This window comes from Microtus pennsylvanicus, chromosome 9 (genome assembly GCF_037038515.1).
Source record: "Microtus pennsylvanicus isolate mMicPen1 chromosome 9, mMicPen1.hap1, whole genome shotgun sequence".
Lineage (NCBI taxonomy): Eukaryota > Metazoa > Chordata > Mammalia > Rodentia > Cricetidae > Microtus > Microtus pennsylvanicus.
The window spans coordinates 43,090,628-43,109,175 of record NC_134587.1 but is presented as its reverse complement, the minus strand read 5'-3'; the positions used below and the strand labels follow the sequence as shown (position 1 = coordinate 43,109,175).

The following is an 18,548-nucleotide window of genomic DNA, read 5'->3' as shown; positions in this document are numbered from 1 at the left end:
GGCGCAGATACAGCCCCAGTGAACTCACCCGTTTTTGAATACATGACACAGAGATGTCATTGAATCCCTATGGGGAGTCACAGCTCAAAAGCCTTAACAAACTGTTTATATTTCATAAACAAGGTATTAAAAAAGGGCTCCGTGGGATGTGCCTGGCCCCAGCACATTAGGCACATTTATTGTGAGGGCTGTCTGCTCTGGAGGGAATGCTGCATTTGGCAGTACCCAGGCCCCCTACCCACTCACTGTCAGGAGCACCAGTGTCTTCAGACGTTGCCAAATGTTTCCTAGGTAGAACTTTTCTCTGCTGGAGCACCAATACATACATACAAGTAGTATATCTGCCTGGCCTGAACCAAGAGTCAGCAGGTGGGGTCTTGTCTTACCTTCTGAGAAACCTGGCTGAGCAGCAGCTCAGTGTGGCACACCTTGTAGTTGGCCTTCTTCAGCTCCGCCCGCAGCTCTGCAATCATGTTCCTGCAGTCCTCCAGTTTTGTCTATCAAAGAGAGTTGGTTGTGAGGTTACAAGAGCACCTATGGGCACAGGCAGAGCTGGGCATGCTCTGTTCCTTGACTGCTCTCTTGTCCATCAGTTTCATTTTAAAGGAGAGATTCCATAAAGGTAAAAAAGAAAGGGGGAAAATTCCCAAAGACTTGATCCTTACAGTTCCCAAACTGCCTGTCCCAGGCCAGGCAGCCACAAAGAAATGTGGCCCAGACTTTTCACTTTTTAAGGGGACCACAGTGACCTCTGCGGGATATCATGGGAACTACCAATTAGTTGGAGTTGGTAGAGACAGGCCATGTGCCTGTGGATGTGTCCTGGCAAAGTTGGACTTTTGGTGGCTTTTGTGATTAAAAAAAGCAAATGAGAAAACAGAATGGAAATGAGAGTGTCACTGTCTACTGATTCCTGGCCAGAACACTGTGTGGGGTCAACAGGGTCACATGACCTTGGCAATCATACCTATTTTAAAGTGAAGTTTAAAATATTTTAAATGTAGGTGTGCTGTTTCCACCCAGCAACTATGTCAGGAGGAATCAGTCTCACTGAGTGTTTGTCTGCTTAGAGCAACAGTTCTCAACCTGTGGATCATGATTATCAGAAAACATTTCTGATGGTCTTAGGAAGCCCCAGCCATAAATTTATTTTCATTGTTACTTCATAACTGTAATTTTGCTACTGAGTGGTGTCTCAGTTCCTAAGACCATTGGAAATAAAGAGTTTTCCAATGGTCACAACCTACAGGTTGCAAAACATTGGCTTAGAGGAACATTAAATTGTTTCTTTTTTTTTTTTAAAGATTTATTTATTTATTATGTATACAACATTCCGTCTATGTATACTCGCATGCCAGAAGAGGGCACCAGATATTACAGATGGTTGTGAGCCACCATGTGGTTGCTGGGAATTGAACTCAGGACCTCTGGAAGAGCAGTCAGTGCTCTTAACCTCTGAGCCATCTCTCCAGCCCCTAAATTGTTTCTTTTGGCTCCAGAGAACTAAGGAAACTATGAACCAAGAAAGCCAGGAACTTCTGTCCTCAGTAAGAACTATGCAGCCGGGCGGTGGTGGCGCACGCCTTTAATCCCAGCACTCGGGAGGCAGAGGCAGGCGGATCTCTGTGAGTTCGAGACCAGCCTGGTCGACAGAGCTAGTTCCAGGACAGGCTCCAAAGCCACAGAGAAACCCTGTCTCGAAAACCAAAAAAAAAAAAAAAAAAAAAAAAAAAAAGAACTATGCAACATGAAATAAGCTCATCATTTCAGAAAGCAAAGTATTCGTCTCAGGCAAGACGAGTAAGGTAAGGTGACAGGACACAGCTGATGCCACGTCGTCTACTGTCATCCGTCTGTACAGCAGCTGATACCTGTAACTCCTGGCTCTGGTTGTAGAATTCTTCCCGGTCATGCTGCAGCTGTCTGATCTGGCTGTGCAGTTGGGTCACCATGGTGTCATGCTGTTCCTGAAGCTGACTGTATCGAGTTCGTTCTTTCTGAAGACTCACCTTCCACATCTTGATGTCTTCCTCTTGTAACTTCAACTGATCTTTCTAGCAAAGGAAGGGACAGCATCATTTTAGGGGCCACCCAACACAGGCAGTGACACTCAAGCTTAACACATCACCAACACTGACCACACACACTGCCCTGGAGTTTTCATCATGTATTTACCAGCCTGGTACCTTTCTACTGTCATTGTTTTCCAAACTCCACGTGAGCACATGGAACTTTCCTTAAGAAACACCATGCTTCTTTTAATTGCTGAAGTCCTAGCTGCCAACTGAGGAAGACCCTCGATATATAGTGCTTTAGTCCTCACCATCACCCAGTGTACCAGGCACAAGGCAAATGCTCATTGGTACAATTTAACACCACAGGGTACAACGCAGACTGTCACTATCATTTTTTGTCTACAGAATGGGTAAAGAGGCATCAAAAGGCTTAAGATAAACCAGGTGAGGTGGCGCACGCCTTTAATCCCAGCACTCAGGAGGCAGAGGCAGGCGGATCTCTGTGAGTCTGAGGCTAGCCTGCTCTACACAGTGAGTTCCAGTTCCAGGGATATACGGAGGGACCCTATCTCAAACAGATAAACAACCCTCCACCAAACCCAAAACAAACAAACAAAAAAACACGAAAGGTAAAATCCACCATTCAAAGTCCAGATCTGGTTGGCTGTATTCCCATGACATCAAACCCCTTCAGTTCTGTACCATGAAATAGCTTACCAGCAGGAAAAATAAAACTACATGGGCCCTTCACATTCATGGTTCTCATGGTTCCTGAGAACTTAAGGAGTTCTGAGGTCCAGCTGGGTATACCTGTACCTCACAGGCTAAGTGGCTTGCCCCCGAGCCATTAGAGCGGAGCTGGGACTGACAAAGGCTACTCTCCTATTTGGCAGCTGCTCTCCATAAGCCATCATGTGAATGGATACCCCTGCCTGCTCACCATGGCCGCATTGTGCTCCTCCAGAGCGGCTGCCCTGATCACCTTGCGCAGGAGCCTTCTGTTCCTGAGGGCGTGCTGCTGCCGCTTGAACCGCTCATACAGCAGCTGGTTGTGCAGTAAAAGCAACTGATCTCGGAGGGTGCGGATCTCATCTGAGGGAGGAGAGCCTGATTTTAAAGCAGAGGGAAGGTGGCAGAAAGGCCTTTTACACACAGTTCCATTAAGGGCCTCCCATGCGCCTTACTTAAGAAACATAATCCTTGGGGTCTTAGAAGACAGCCCATCCATGAAATGCTTGCCGTGCAAGCATGGAGGACTGGTTTGATATCCAAAACCCATGAAGAAAGAGTTAGGCATGGAAGTTTGTGCCTGTAATCCCAGCACTGGGAAAGCAAAGACAGGCAGACCCTTGGGGCTCACTAGCCAGCCTGCCTTGGTACAGTAGCAAGCTCTAGGCCAGTGAGAGATCGTGTCCACACATGTGTGCACACAATTCTGACCTAACCAATCAGTGTGTGAGATCCCAGCACCACCATTCTTAAGAGAAGGAAAAATCTTCTACTTGCCTTCCCTTTAAAGAATCTAAAGGTGGTACCAAGGAGGGCTCCTGAGGCAGGAAACCTGATCATGGAGGTATTTCTGACCTCCTTTCCCTCTGCCACTGCTCCCTCACTTCTATGCTTCCCAGGGAGACTTCCCAGCACATTCCCACCATGCAGATCTTTACTAGCGAAACCTGGTGCTTACTTTTTCATTGAACTCCCAAGTTCATAGTACTTGCCACTCCTTAAAAATATGAAACATTGAGTTTGCAATACTTGAGATCCTCTCGCCAACTAGAACAGGAGCCAAAGGAAGCCCCTTCCTGAGGGCACCCTTCAAGTACAGAAAAGGGATGAGTAGGGCTGGATGTGTGCTGAAGCAACAACTTTACCTCCAAAGTGGGTCCAGTCAACAGATTTGCTGGGTAAGGACAACCTAGGAAAAGATTTTATAATAAGTTACTGGTCTAACCTAGAAAACACAAATCTGGACTTTCTATTGTTGGTGATGGTGTTCTGAGAAAGTCTCATGCAACCCAGGCTGGCTTTGAACTTGCTGTATAGCCAAGGACGATGTTGAACTTCTGAACCTCCTGCTTCCATCTCCCAAGTGCAGGAACTGCAGGTATGGGCCATTTTATTATATGGTGCTGGTGATCAAATAAAGGGCTTTATGAATGCTAGGCAAACACTCTACCAACTGGGGTACATCCTCGGCCAAAAAAATATGGACTTTTAGCTGTAGCAAGGTCAGAATCTACAGTTACTTCAGAGAACTTCCATACTCCCAAGTCTATGGCTAAACTGGAACGAAGTCTTGGTGACTGGGAAGGGGCAGGCAGCCCACTGCATATAACTAAGTCTCAACGCTAGCACTGAACTCCTTGGCTTAGTGGCTGTGCCATAGGATCTGTGTCCAACCACCCTTTTCCAGAAAACATTGAGCCCTACTCCCTCCACACACAGAGTTACTCTCCTTGGACAAGCTACTGTCACCCTGTTAAGATAAATGCAAGTCATCTACTTGATTCCAATACACCAAGTTTCATTTTATAAGTGGAGTTTTAAATATTACAATTCTTATCAAATTCCACCTTAGAGTATTATATAAACAAAAAGGTGAAAAATAGCCAGGTGTGGTGGTACCTTGTCGTCTCAGCTCTTGGGAGACCATAGTAAGAAGATCATGAATTCCAGACTAGCCTGGGCTACACAGTGAGATTCTGTCTCAAAACAAACAAACAAAAGATTAAGCTAACATTTCCCAAGAACCAGCAGCAAAAGGATCAGCCCCAACTTAGCCAGGTAATTCTTTCTCTTCCCTTGGAATTCCCTGAGAGGGTAAGGAAAAAAAGACTGAAAGCTGCCTCAGCTCTTAAGCAGTCCATGTGCTGATAATGTCATCTTTCAGCACAGCATAAGAGAAAACAGAAACCTAAACTGGAGGATATACTGAAATCAGTGTTACTTTCTCTGAGCTATTATAACCTCATTTTTAATGCCTGCTTTTCGGAGAACAGATGTGCAAACACCCACTGGAGCATCCTCACAGAACAGAGGCACAGAATGACCTGTACTGACTTATTTACAAGCGGCCATTGTCTCTCTCACAGATCATCCAGGCACAAGTACCCATGCTCTAGACCTGGGAAAGCAACAAAATAAAAGGATATCTAAGACAACACAAGAGAACCAGCTGCCTCGGGTACAAGTGGAAAGGGATAGTCCTGCTCTGCCTTCGTGGCCCTGTGCTGTCTAGAAACAACAACAGGGCCCAGGCTTACTTGCTCAGCTCCTTGCTGTGCGCATCTGCTCCCTGCTCTATCAGTCTGTCCAGTACTTCCATTGGGGAGGTAGAGGGCGCACAGTCTTCCTCAGGGTTTCCTTTCACTTTCTTCAGCAGCTCCTCAGTCTTCTTGCTGACAAAGTGACAGGCAGTCTTTGGCAAGGCCACCTCAAAGAGATGATCATATGGGGGAGGCTGACCACTTCCAAAGCTCACTCCTCTCTGAGGTGGAATTTTGCAAGGGCTGGGAGTGAGGATACTGGTTTCCAGAGAAGTCTGGCGATCTCTGTCCCCAGCGGGACTGGCATCAGCACTGCCAGAGGGTGGGTCTATAGGAGTAAAGGCTTGCTTTGGTGTGTCAGGCCCATGTTTGTCCAGAGAGGAGTGCAAAGTCTCAGGGTTGACGCTGGAGCCCTGAGTCCCAGAGGCTGTCCAATGAGTCTTCCGCTGAGAACCAGAGAGACTGTCTCGGTAGAAGGGAGAGTCAAAGCCCCCTCGAGGAACTACAGGATCCGCCTCTGCAGTGGTGATCTCAGAAAGTTCTTTAGATATCGCAGCTGAAATGAGGGTAGGGAAACAAGGAAACCCTGTAAACACTCAACCAGGCAAATGGGCTTGGGTTTGTGTACTACAGGGGAATTAAAGCAGACGACACTTTCCCTGTACATGCAGGAACACTACTTTTCACCTCAACACAGAAAGTCTAGCAAGCTCGTGAGTTATGACTCTGAGACAGAAACAAGATACTTTCACCACCTTGTAGCAACCCACACATATTACCTTCTTCCTTATCTTTCTCAATACTGTCTTCCTCAGAAGCCAAGTCACCTAGGAAATCTGATAGATTCCCCAGAGTAACAGATTTGCTTGAAGGCAAATCCTCTGCAGAAAGATAGAGACAATGCCGGTCACACTGGCTAACCCCTGCAAAACACAAAGCTGAAACACTGCACACACATTTACAATGGTTTTTCCAGATGAAGCAACAAAGCTGGGACCATTATGAAAGAGAACTTATACAGCATTTACAAAAGTTCCAAACCCAACCCCACAAAAAATACACTTCTCAGACCATAATGTCTCTCATGATAGATAAAATCACCTAGTTTGATCTGCTCAAAGCAGACACATTTCCGGTAATAGCTTAACAGCTTTCTAATACTGGTATTGTTGTGTGCCTCTATGTCGCCATCAGCACTATTCCTCCAGAACACCCTTCTCCCACCTAGCTTAGCTTTGAAACTATGGAGTTCAATGCAAAGAGACAAGCCAGGTCCATCATTACCCAGGGAGTTTACCTAGTCCTCGGTCATTTAGAGGATACTGCTGTCTCTGCAGGTGAGGCCTTGAGGAATCTGCTCTTTCTTCCTGAAAATGGAAGCAAACAGTGAAAATGCTGGGCATGTTCTGTGGCACACAGTAACGGGTTTAAAGGTCAGTCCACTGTTTTTGAAGACAGTGTTTCTCTGTGTAGCCCTGGCTATCCTGGAACTCATTATGTAAATCAGGCTGACATCAAACTCAGAGATTGACCTGCCTCTGCCTCCTGAGCGCTGGGATTAAAGGTGTGTGCCACTATGCCTGGCCAGGTTGTTTATTGGAGATAGGATCTATGTAGCAATGGAAGACCTAGAGCCTGCTACATAGACCAGGCTGGCCTCAAACTCACAGAGATCCAACTGCTTCTGCCTCCCAAGTGCTGCAGCTAAAGGCTTGCATCACCATGCCAGGCCCTAGGCTTATGAGCTTTTTAATGGCCTATTTTCACTTGCAAATAATTGGATTTTATTATTGGCTATAAATTATTGTCAGATGTTTACCTTGAAGTGACAGACTTGGTTCATCATTTAAGAAACTGTCACAGGTAGGAGAAGAAGAAAATATGAGCAAAGTATAAGTATGAAAATGTCATAATGAAATCCATTAGCTTATACTGAATCTGAAAAAAAAATCAATTAAAAAGAAATTTCCTGCTAAATATTCAGGCCTGAATAAATCATCTGTCAGTCACTTGTCTTTCAGATAAATTGTGCTCCATAGAAAAAAAGCAGCTAGTTCAGCTCCAACTCAAACAGCTACGAGGTAGGACTCTCCTCATCTTGCAGCATGCAATAAAACACGCTCTGAGTACATTTCTTATTTTACTTGCTCTTTTGAGACAGGGTCTCACTGCATCTATACTGGCCTTGAATTCACAATCCTCATGCCTCAGCCTCTGGAGCGTGAATCAAATGTGTGCCACAATACCCAGCTACATTTCCTAAGGGTATATACATAATTTCAAGGCCCAGATTTAATGAAAACTCATCATTTCTGTTTCTTTGTGTAGACATGCTTTTCCCTCCCTTTTCCTATTTCTAAGCTGAAAGAGTATGGGGGTGGGGGTGGGAATGCAATACCTTAAGAGTCTGGTCTCTAAGTTGGTCTGTGCTACGGGGTCAGTATCTTATTACTGTTTGTACTGCCAATGACACAAGGAGGGCACACAGCAGTCAATGTTGATTTGAAAGTTGGTCTAACCCACTGAGTACGAAAGGCTTTCGGGGTCCTAGGGTTGGCAGTTCATACTTGAGAAGCGATGACATCTATTTTCAGTTATTATGATTTAGTTCCAACCCATCCATTCCAAGTAAGGATGGTACTTGGCATAATTAAGATTTACAAGACAAGATATGCACTGGTATCTCTGGCCTGCCACTCACCTTCCTGGGGGGTGCGGCTGTGGCCTGGGAGGCTGGCCCATGTACACAGTCATCTGGGGGACAGGGCGGGGCTGGAGGAGGAGAGGTTGCCGGGGTTCCCAAAGGAGTTCCTTTTCCACCTGCTCAGAGACAAGGACGATACATAGAAAGGCTGAGCCAAACATCAGACAAGCTATCATTTTCCCAACACTGCTACCACTACGAATATAGCTGTCCAGTTAACTTCTTGGAATCCAGATCAGCCTCAGTGTCTATCTCTTTACTCATTCTGAAAAGTCCAGAAACTTATATTAAGTTTCAAAAAACAAGTTTATTACCACCAAATGGCACCCAAAGTCACTATGAGATCCTCTGTCACAAAACACAGGCCCAAACCAATCAATCAAGTCCAATTAAGACCCACTTACCCGTGGTCCCAAAGGCTTTACTGTAGGGGTGTGACAAGTCAGGTGGGACATTTCCAGGAGACGTAGGAGGAGTGGTCATACCACAAACCATAGATGGGCTCCAGAGAGTAGCCTAGAAATCAATAAGGAACATCAGCATCATCAAGGGAGCACTGCGTCCTACACAAGATTTCTAGGCCACGTTTAGTTTACAACTACAAACTGCATGTTGCATTTCAAGTGTCTGGACTCCAAGGTGCCCACATGGTAACAATGGCTTTCACTGCTCCTATTATGGGCCCTTAAAGGGCCCTCCTGAAACTCACAGTGTGCAACTGCCCCCAACATACTAAATCCTGACCAATGGCCCAGCTTCACTAGGAGGAGAGCAGGGGAAGGCACACTGAGTGGCACCATACTTGCAGCGGCTCAGGTAACAGCCGTGTTGATGGGGAACTCAGACTCTGAGGTAGCTGCCCAGCTGGACTGAACAACATCAGTCGAGAAGTGGAGGAAGGGGTGGAAGTAGCGCCCCCTGAAATGAAAGGGAAGGAGGCAGGGGTGAGTATAGGGTGCCGAGTCATTCTGATAAACAGCCTCAATCTTCTAGATCATCTGATAACACTCAATTCTCTATATAAAATCACTAGGGGCAGCCGGGCAGTTGGTGGCACACACTTTTAATCCCAGCATTTAGGAGATAGACGCAGGAGGATCTCTGTGAGTTTGAGGCCAGCCTGATCTATAGAGTGAGTTCCAGGATAGTCAGGATTACAGCCAGAAACCCTGTCTTAAAAAACAAACAAACAAAATCACTAGAGGCTTGGGCATACTTGGGAATAAACTAACATCTAAAGATTCTTGTGGGTTGTTTGTTTGTATTGAGAAAGGGTTTCACTGTGTAGCCCTGACTACCCTAGAACTGGCTATACTACCAGGCTGGCCTTGAACTCAGAGATCCACTGCTTCTGCCTTCTAAGTGTTGGGATTAAAGGAGTGTACCACCATATCCAGCCTTTAAAGATTCTTTAAATGCCCTTTGGAAGTTAAAGTTCAGCAGGTCTGATTTAGTTATACGTGAGGATAATTTAAAAGGCACGCCATGCCTGACAGCCTGATGTGCAGCCTCCATTGCAGCTAAAGCCAAGAGCTACTGTGAATTCAGACTCTCAGACCATGTCAGTGTATAGTCTGGGGCTCCACTGGAAGCTGAGTCCCTTATGACACAGGAACCAAATGTAAGCACTTGTACCTCACTGAGTTATATGTTGAGGACTAGTCTGGGGATCTGCAATGTTATTAGATGAGATCTGCAATGTTCTTAGATGAGAAAGTAAGAACATTTAAGCTTTAAAAATAGAAAATAATTCAAACAAAATAGAGGTAAACTCTAATTTAGAATATTCCGGGAGAGGTCCCTAAGCAGTCTTACTCTAGGAAGCACACTGAAAGCAAAAATATAAACAATGCTTTCCAGAGATGAAGGTATAAGCAGAGAGGACCAAAGTTGCTTTTTACCATAGCTATTCTGTGTGTCTACATAAGGGCTGGTGGTGACATCAGCTGAACGGTGAGGGAGGCAGGCAGAGAGCTGGTGAGACACAGAATAGCCGTCTTCATACGAGGCTTCTGTAGGGTCCAGAGAGATTTTGGCACACTCTATTACAACATCATGAGTTTCTAATGTCTTCCACCTAGAAAAGGCAACACAAGTCAAGAAAAGCATGCACTAATCCACCTAACCATATTAGCTACATCCTCAAGAGGCCAACTCAGTGCTGGTCACTGGACTGTGATTAGTAAAGCATGAGGCACAACCATGCTATCCAGGTAGGGACAGCACTAGATAAAAACTAGCCACCCATTGAACAAACCACCTTCCCTAGTTAAAATGATTTCATGAAATTAATAGAAACAGTTTGAAAGAAAAACATCACCAACAAAGATGAAGAATACCTTCTTAGATTGATTATACAGGCAGCTCTTGGGGAGGTTTGCTTTGACACAGAGCTAATCGGGATGGGAGGAGCTGAAAGCACTAAGTAGCTGGGCTGAACTGAGGTCTCAAGCCAAAGCCTACAGGTTCTTCTAACACATCCCTGGACCAGAAATACTGTGCAGCCAATTAAAACTAAAAAGCATGTAAAGATGTTAAAGAGTTTCTGCAGTGTGAACCTCAGGCCCACACATCTCCAATCAATCCTATAGAAACATAGGAGACAATGCTGAGCTGCAGTATGGCTTTGGCAGGAATAAGGCCAGTCAAAGGAAGCTGTCCTCTGGCAGAGTGGTAAGCACAACACTGTGATTAGCATGCTTTCAATAGATCAGTGGCTCTCAGGAGCCATGGAAACTTTTACTGTGGACACAACTGTTGTCAAAACTTAACAAAACTAATTTTACTGTACATAAACCATATACATTACTAAATTTGATTTTAAAAATCATGCTTTTGAATACTAAAGGACTTTCACCATCACCATCTTTTTGGTGGGAGTTAAATTTTATGTCTTTTGGATCAGGGCCTCACTCTGTGATCCTGGCTCTCCTGAAACTCACTCTGTAGCCCAGGCTGTCCTTGAATTTGTGGCAATCCCAAGTGCTAGGATATACCTGACTAGAATATAATCCCTTTTTAAAAGATTTCTTTTTCATTTTATTTATATACTTGGGAGCAGGGGAATGCCACAGCAAGACAGGTGGAGATTGCAGACAGCTTGTGGAGTTAGCTCTTCGCTTCCACCACGTGAGTCCTATAGAGTGAACAGGTCGTCAGGCTTAGCAACAGGCACCTTAGAACCAATGAGCCATCTCATCACTTTAGAATATCTTAAATGAGAGAAAAAAAAACACAAAGCTGTTCTGATAAGTGCCCACAAATAGACTGACAGTATTAAGTATTGAAATTCAAAGAACTAAAGGGGCTAGGAAATAACTCAGCAAGTAAAAGCATGTACTCCTCAAGAAAGCCTGACAGACCTGAGTTTGATCCCTGGTGCCCACATAAAAAGCCAGATGTGGTGGCACTCAACTGTAATCCCAGCAGTCCTACAGCAAGATAGGAGAAAGAGACAGAGGAGAATCAGCCAGAAGCTCCAGTGCCAGTGGACTGCAAGGACAGAAACAGAGACTCTGCCTCAAAACAGAGAGAACTGATCTCTGAAAAGTTGCCCTCTGACCTCCACATACACACACGCCCCACCCCCTATCACACACACAAACTAGAGGCTGGACTGTAGCTCTGTCACAGACGCTTGCCAACACAACTGCAAGACCTGAGTTTAATCTCCAGCATCACAAAAACCCAGATTTACAGGTAGTATTCATTCTCTTAGTTTCTTTAATCTCTTCTAGATCTTCCAAATGTTCTACAAATGCCCCAAACCAGCAGAAGAGTTAAACTGTGCACACTGCCCAAGCATAAACTTGCTCTTAGGACACAGAGCTTTACTATCTGTGGCTCTAAGTTCATGGTCATTCTGACAGGCCTTTTGTCCTCTGTCCATGTTTACAGGGAGGAAGGCAACAGCAGTAAGTAAGGGCATTGTGTGGGGTCACCTCACAACACATGATCTACACACTCTTATGGATGCCTGTTCATTCTCACATGTTGAAAATGTGGCATTAAATAATACAAAGGAGAAGGTGTGCAGTGCATAGCCAGCGCACAAGGCAGCTTCCCTGAGTGGCAAGTGTTTCAAGTCCCTTGGGTACAGACATGTGTATGGGATTTAGGGGGACGACGACTCCTCTTTCCACACCTTCAGCATGACTAGAAAGTGATTAAATGAGGAATCAAGACACATAAGCACAGGATTAATTTTAGTAAAGAAAAGATTCCTTTAAAAAAATACATAACTGGCAAGATGACTCAGCAGGTAGACATCTGAGACCAATCCTAACTGCCCATGTTCAAACCCTGGATCCTACATACAGGTAAAAGGAGAAAATTATTCCAATAAGTGGTCCTCTTCTCCACACACACACATGCATGCATGCATGAGCATGTGCATATACCCAGACACACACAATAAGCAAATAAACATAAAAGAGGATTACAGTAGATGTTTTGCTTATTTTGCAGTACTGGGGATTAAACTCTAAATATTGCACATGCTAGGAAAGAATCCAGTTAAATATTTCACACTACACACTACTATGTGTGGAGTGGAGTGCACCTGAAGAGGTCAAAGGACAACTTACAGGGGCTTGTTCTCTTCTTCCACCATGTGGCTTCAGGTTTTTGTGCTTGACCTTTAGCCACTGAGCCATTACACTGGCTCTAAATGTTTTAATTTAGTTCATGTAAAACAAGCATTTCCTTGATACTTAAATAAACATTTTAAAAAATCTTAGTTTTAGTTTTTATGAGACAGAGTTTCTCTATGTAACTCCAGCTGTCCTGGAACTCACTCTGTAGACTATGAAGGCCCCAAACTCAGATATCTACCTGCCTCTGTCTCCCCAGGGCCGGGAGCAAAGGCATACACTACCACGTCAGGTTTAAAGAGGCTGCTCATATTTTAATGTCCAACAGCTGCTCACTTGTTTACTTGTATCCCTTCTCTCAGACTCACATAAAATGCATGTGTGCTGTGCATTTGATGACATCTCTCAGCTACTAAAATATAGTAGCTTATGGTCCCTGCAGCCTACGATCCCAAGGCCAGAGAAGATAGAGGCTGGAAGACTAAGAGGGTGAGGCCCAACAGGGCTCTACAGGGAGAAACAACAGGTCAGTGCCATGCTAAGGATGCCTCGCACTGTTCTCCTTGACAGCTACTCTAGCTCTACTAGCTGAATTGCTTCCCTAACTCTCTAAAGCCAATGCTTCTCATTTATTAACTTGCTCTAAGGACCAGAATCACTGCTATTCATCCTTCCCCCCTCCTCAAGTTAACTATTTTCATTTTTTTTTCAAAATTGACTTAAACAATTATTAAGACTATGTAAGCATCAACCACAGCAGAGCTGAAGAGTTCTGATACAGTTTTTCACTTGGTACGGCCTGGCATTGTTTCCTTCTCCTCGTTTATGATATGTCAATGTTAACTGAGCTACCCTGGTTGCTCTGGACTGATGCCCACTGCCTCTCATATAATGAAATGAAGGATCTACAAGGGTTTGTCTCCCCTCCCCGCTGAGCGACCTTCTGGAGCTGCGTCAGTCCTCAGCCCACTGTTCTGACACCTCTTTGACCAACCTACATCAAACTCCAACCTTCTTGGGCTTATTTTAGTAGAGCATTCTCCCTTGGCCAGCTGGAGATGTAGCGTGGGGTGGGAGGGGCATAAACTCTGAGCTCTGGCCTGTCTAAAAGAGCACCACACCACAGAACCCTAACTTAAACACCTCTTGAAAGAGTTGAGAAGCTAACACTATTCTGACTTCTGGGTCTTATTAAGCATCTGGTTGTTTTTATATTGCAACGTTCTGAAAGGTTTATTCTTCTAGTGTTTTGAAATCTCACAAAGTTGAGGTTTGGCAGCAGTCCTTCACATTGACTGACCTGTGCACTAGACAAAGTCCTTTAATCTAGAAGCTTCGACTTCAGTAAATTTCTTTTAAAGATTCTTCTACTAAAGTGTCCTTCAAAATTTTGGTTTTTTTTTCTTTTTATATTATTATTACAAATTTTCACCTCCGCCCCTCCTATTCCCCCCCCAAAACATTTTGTATTGGCTATTAGGCTCTCGCTACCATTCTAAAGCTGTTCAGTCACCTGCCTTTGTCCTTTGTTCAAATGAGCCAGTCTTAGCTGTACTCCAGTTCCTTTGCTGAAATGCTTATTTAGGGGCTCATTTTAATTTCAAGAGCTCTTTACTAGTCAGAACGCCCTTTACTCCCATCACCCTGCCCCCATACAACCATGGACAATTGCCTGCTCTGTGGTTTTGCTGTCAATGTTTGTTCCTGATTTCCTATCCTTACCACTCTGACTCACAGCAGACAAAGCTTCCTTCCAAGACCAGATGGTCTACAACCCTGGGCACTGAGGTGCTATGTGCTGTTGACAGGGAAGGAAGGCCCCCAAGCTAATATGGCTGACTGAACATTTTGAGCCAATTGTACAATCTCCTGAAGTCCCAGCACCTATAATAAAGACCTGTTTTTAAATACAAAACACAGGGAGGAGAAGAAGACAGAAAGAACAAGTGTCTAGATGTGAAGAGCAGCAGACAGGTGTTAACTGCTGTGTACAACTGGAGAAGCAAGGCCCTAAAACCAAAGCTTCAAGCCACCAGTAAGTTGGGTTATACTGCACAACCCTTAGGGGTCCAAGAACTCAGAACACTCAGATCTTCTGGAACTGGAAGCTAGAGACAGCTACCCTGAAGCAGCTGGTGGGAACTGTTGGAGAAGCATGGAACATCTGAAAGCCCTCCAACTCTATGGTCCCAAAAAGAGCTCTACTCCTCACCGGGAATCTGGCAAGGGGATTCTCTTCAGGAAAGTGAAGCCAGGTCGGAACAAAGCTTCAACAGAAGAGGTAGGGGCATGAATGCATCCCAGGCCAAAAAGTCAAGAGAAAGTACACAATCTCAATGCCCAAACCACCAAGCCTCCTTACCTACCTCTTCTGCAGAAACAGCCAGATCCTCACCAGCCTGGAGATCAGAAGAATTTTCTAAAAATCTGACCAGCTAAAGAAGAACACAATCCCAGCGTTGGTATCTCCCCCAGAAGCACAGATCCACACAAAAATTTTCTAGATAAAACCTCAAAAGTACTTTTCCTGTCTTCTCACTCAAGAACAAGAAAATAATCACTAAAGCTTTGCAAAAAGCCTCAGAGACTTAAAAAGAACAAATCAAAACAAGTGAAAAAAAGGGGGGAAGGCTTAGAAGAAACAGACTATACAGAGAAAATAAAAAAGACACTATGAGACGAAGATAGGCAACTAAAGAACTCTATGAACTAAAGAGAGCTATTAGGCCAAAAACCTAACAGTGGAAATAAACAAAGAGGGAAGGCATCAATGACAAGTAAGCCTGCAGGAAGTAGACTAAAGGACAGAAAGGAAAAATGGGTTTTGTTGTCACCACTGGAGTGTAAGAAGGACAACAGAGGAGAGAATGCCATGCTGAAACAGTGAAGAAAATCTACTAAGACTAAAACCCTGTATGTTGAACAATGACAACAGATTCACATCAAGGTATATCACAAGGAAATTTCAGACTATCATACTAACAGAGAGATATTCTGCCAGCCCTAGAGATGAAAATGTACCAGCAAGACTGTCAGCAAGATGGCAATGGGTTTTGCCTCCAGTCACGAAGGAGACTATTAGCCCAGCATTCACATCCAGGCAAGTCAACAGCATCCTTCCTAAATGTTAGAGGATGCAGTACAGCACAACCAGAGGGAGGGCCTGGGAAATGACCCAGTCAGAAAAGTGCTTGTCTAATCCCTGGAACCCACATCTCACACATACACACACACACACACACACACACACACACACACACACACACACACACACACACAAAAAAAAAAAAAAAAAAAGCCGGGCAGTGGTGGCGCACGCCTTTAATCCCAGCACTCGGGAGGCAGAGGCAGGTGGATCTCTGTGAGTTCGAGACCAGCCTGGTATACAGAGCTAGTTCCAGGACAGGCTCCAAAACCACAGAGAAACCCTGTCTCGAAAAAAACCAAAAAAAAAAAAAAAAAAAAAAAACAACCACAGTGGGATGTGCCTATGATGAGTTCCAGATTCAAAGGATGTTCCTGCCTCAAAAAATAAGGTAGGAAGCCGGGCGGTGGTGGCGCAAGCCTGTAATCCCAGCACTTGGGAGGCAGAGACAGGCGGATCTCTGTGAGTTCGAGGCCAGCCTGGTCTACCAAGGGAGTTCCAGGACAGGCTCCAAAGCTACAGAGAAACCCTGTCTCAAAAAACCAAAAAAAAAAAAAAATAAGGTAGGAAAAAATTGAGGAAGACAACCAACATCTCTGGCCTTCACATGCATACACATGTGTGTGCACCCACCAACACACACACCAAGAAAGAAGTCACGAAATACAGGAAATGGGAGATGTTGCCCAGGAAAGAGGTCAAGCAATGGCTCCAGAGAGCAAGCCCACAGCTAGCTCAGAACAGACCTGCCAAAGACAAGCATGCTGCTGAACATCTCCAAAGCTCTCACTGTCCTTTTAGCCAAGGAAAAGCATCAACTGACCTGAGAAAACTTGTCTTTACTACATTCTGAGGAAGCTCTCACAGCCTTCCTAGATCAGCATGTTTTACTCCACAAAAGGATTTTGCAGAGACCCCTAATGATGGAGCAGCCAAGACAGCACATCTGACCACAGCCCTCATGAAAAGCTTTGCCAGACACAGACAGGGAAAGCCCATGCTTCCCAGGCCTCACTTGTAACTTACAATGACTCCCTGGAAAGCACTCTTAAAGAAGATGAAGCCAGACCCATCAAGGCTGACAATGCTCCTGCCCTCATCCTCTGCAGTCTGTAAGAGCAACCAGCTCTCAAAACAAGCCACACTTAAGGCAACTACAGAGAAAACAGCGAACATGGAGGCAAGGCAGAGCTGCCTCTGAGGTAGACAGGGAGCAGGAGGAAGAGCTTCTCAGGCAGAACTAACACTGGAATGTTCTGTTTTTCAGGTTGGGATTAGCTACATGTTTATTTGTTATTATACCCTGCTTTAAGCTGACTGAGGCAGGATGACAGAAGTAGCCTGGAAAAGGTATGACTTTGTAAGGGTTATCATGTATAAACCAGTCTTTTTAAGATCCCAGAGATTGACACCTGTGGCTCAGTTTCCCCCAACAGGCTTCCATGCCCTCACTGGGAATCATAAATCTGCCTGACAGACTGACGGAGCTGGGCTTCATACAACTCAGCAGGTTCAGTAGCTCCTCAGGACACACCTGGGAATTCCTGAAGAACCCATGGGGTGTCAGGCACCTGGCGATGCCCATGGAGAAAGGGACCCAAGTTGCCTCATTACTCCAAATATGCCTGGCCTTCCTGTAATCTCCTAGTTTTCAGCTACCCAATTAACTTCCCAACCTCCTTAAGTACCAAAAAGTAAGCCTTCCAGAGCTTCTGGGGACAGGCACTTGGGTGCCACTGCCTCTGCTCAAGCAGTCATAGCTCTGTGAGGAGTATGCTTTATGTACAAAGTTCCAGCCCATCGGCAAGTGGAACATCTGTATTCCCACAGGTATCCGTAGATCACACTTTCAATCCCTTAAGAAACTCAAAAATTCTGTCACTAATTTGCTTTCTGTACCTTCGAGGGTCCAGTTCATGGTCCTTGGATCCAGTCACTAATTCCGGATGAATTCGCACATGCTCCATCATAGGCTAGAAGAGTTTGGGTTGACAAATTATAGGTGTGAAGTTGTGTGGCAAATCTACATGATGGAACATTATTTGACAACAAAAAGAAATGAAGTACTGACACATGTTACAACCCAGATGAACCTTGAAATACAGTGAGAAGTCACTCACAAAAGACCACATACTGCACGATCGCATGTATATGAAATGCACAGAACAACTCTTGACTAGAGAACTAGAAAGACAATTAGTGGCTACCTGGTTTGAAGTAGAGGTATCAAGGATTTCTTCTCAAAATTTTCCTGTCTGCCATATAATACAAATGCTATAAAAGTACCTATCAGAAAGAAGCTCTAAGGCTCACAACAGCTGCTGTTTTTAACTCACCTTGACAACTTCTTCAAAAGTCTCCACGTTTTCCTTCATACTATAGTGAGAGCGCAGGAAGGAGACAAAGTTACAAGGGTACATTCCATAGAGGCGATGAAAGAGGGCATAAACACTGGCATGGAGATGGACAAGGTAGACTTCTGTCACATGGCCTATGGAAGGAAACCAGTTGTACAGACGTGAACTTGAGGATGCCAGCATGTTTTCTCTCTGAAGCTCGCCTACTGAGTTTCAGAAAAGTAAAACAGATGCAAATCTGGATATACTATACGCCCTTGTTAAAAACCCACCAGGGAATCCTTTGGATAAACTCCAATCATCTGCCTTCCTCCTCCTCTCCAGACATCCCACAAGACTCCAAACACTCTTCCAACACTGAGGTTCCTCTTGGTGTCACTCTCCCAGTCTCACAGTCACTCTCCCTACAATCTGTAGTGACATTTCTTGCCTGATTTAGCATGTGTGTCTTGAAAAGGGAGCAATT

At 44.8% G+C, this 18,548-nt stretch overlaps 1 protein-coding gene across 8 annotated transcripts in view; it reads right to left on the bottom strand.

Moving 5' to 3' along the window:
• Tsc1 (TSC complex subunit 1) overlaps positions 1-18,548 on the bottom strand; it is a 42,715-nt gene that overhangs the window by 7,536 nt on the left and 16,631 nt on the right. For 3 of the 8 annotated variants that reach the window (XM_075985594.1, XM_075985592.1, XM_075985593.1), the window contains exons 7-19: positions 18,062-18,216; positions 17,625-17,698; positions 9,890-10,065; positions 8,791-8,906; positions 8,393-8,504; positions 7,986-8,104; positions 6,582-6,651; positions 6,064-6,165; positions 5,282-5,840; positions 3,890-3,933; positions 2,956-3,122; positions 1,872-2,054; positions 387-497 (exon numbers count right to left, since the gene is read on the bottom strand). In XM_075985594.1, coding sequence (XP_075841709.1) covers positions 387-497; positions 1,872-2,054; positions 2,956-3,122; positions 3,890-3,933; positions 5,282-5,840; positions 6,064-6,165; positions 6,582-6,651; positions 7,986-8,104; positions 8,393-8,504; positions 8,791-8,906; positions 9,890-10,065; positions 17,625-17,698; positions 18,062-18,216 — 1,988 coding nt within the window. Of the gene's footprint in view, positions 1-386; positions 498-1,871; positions 2,055-2,955; positions 3,123-3,889; positions 3,934-5,281; positions 5,841-6,063; positions 6,208-6,581; positions 6,652-7,985; positions 8,105-8,392; positions 8,505-8,790; positions 8,907-9,889; positions 10,066-17,624; positions 17,699-18,061; positions 18,217-18,548 lie in introns of all 8 variants that reach the window. The other 5 variants (XM_075985589.1, XM_075985590.1, XM_075985596.1 and 2 more) reach the window with 3 other exon arrangements.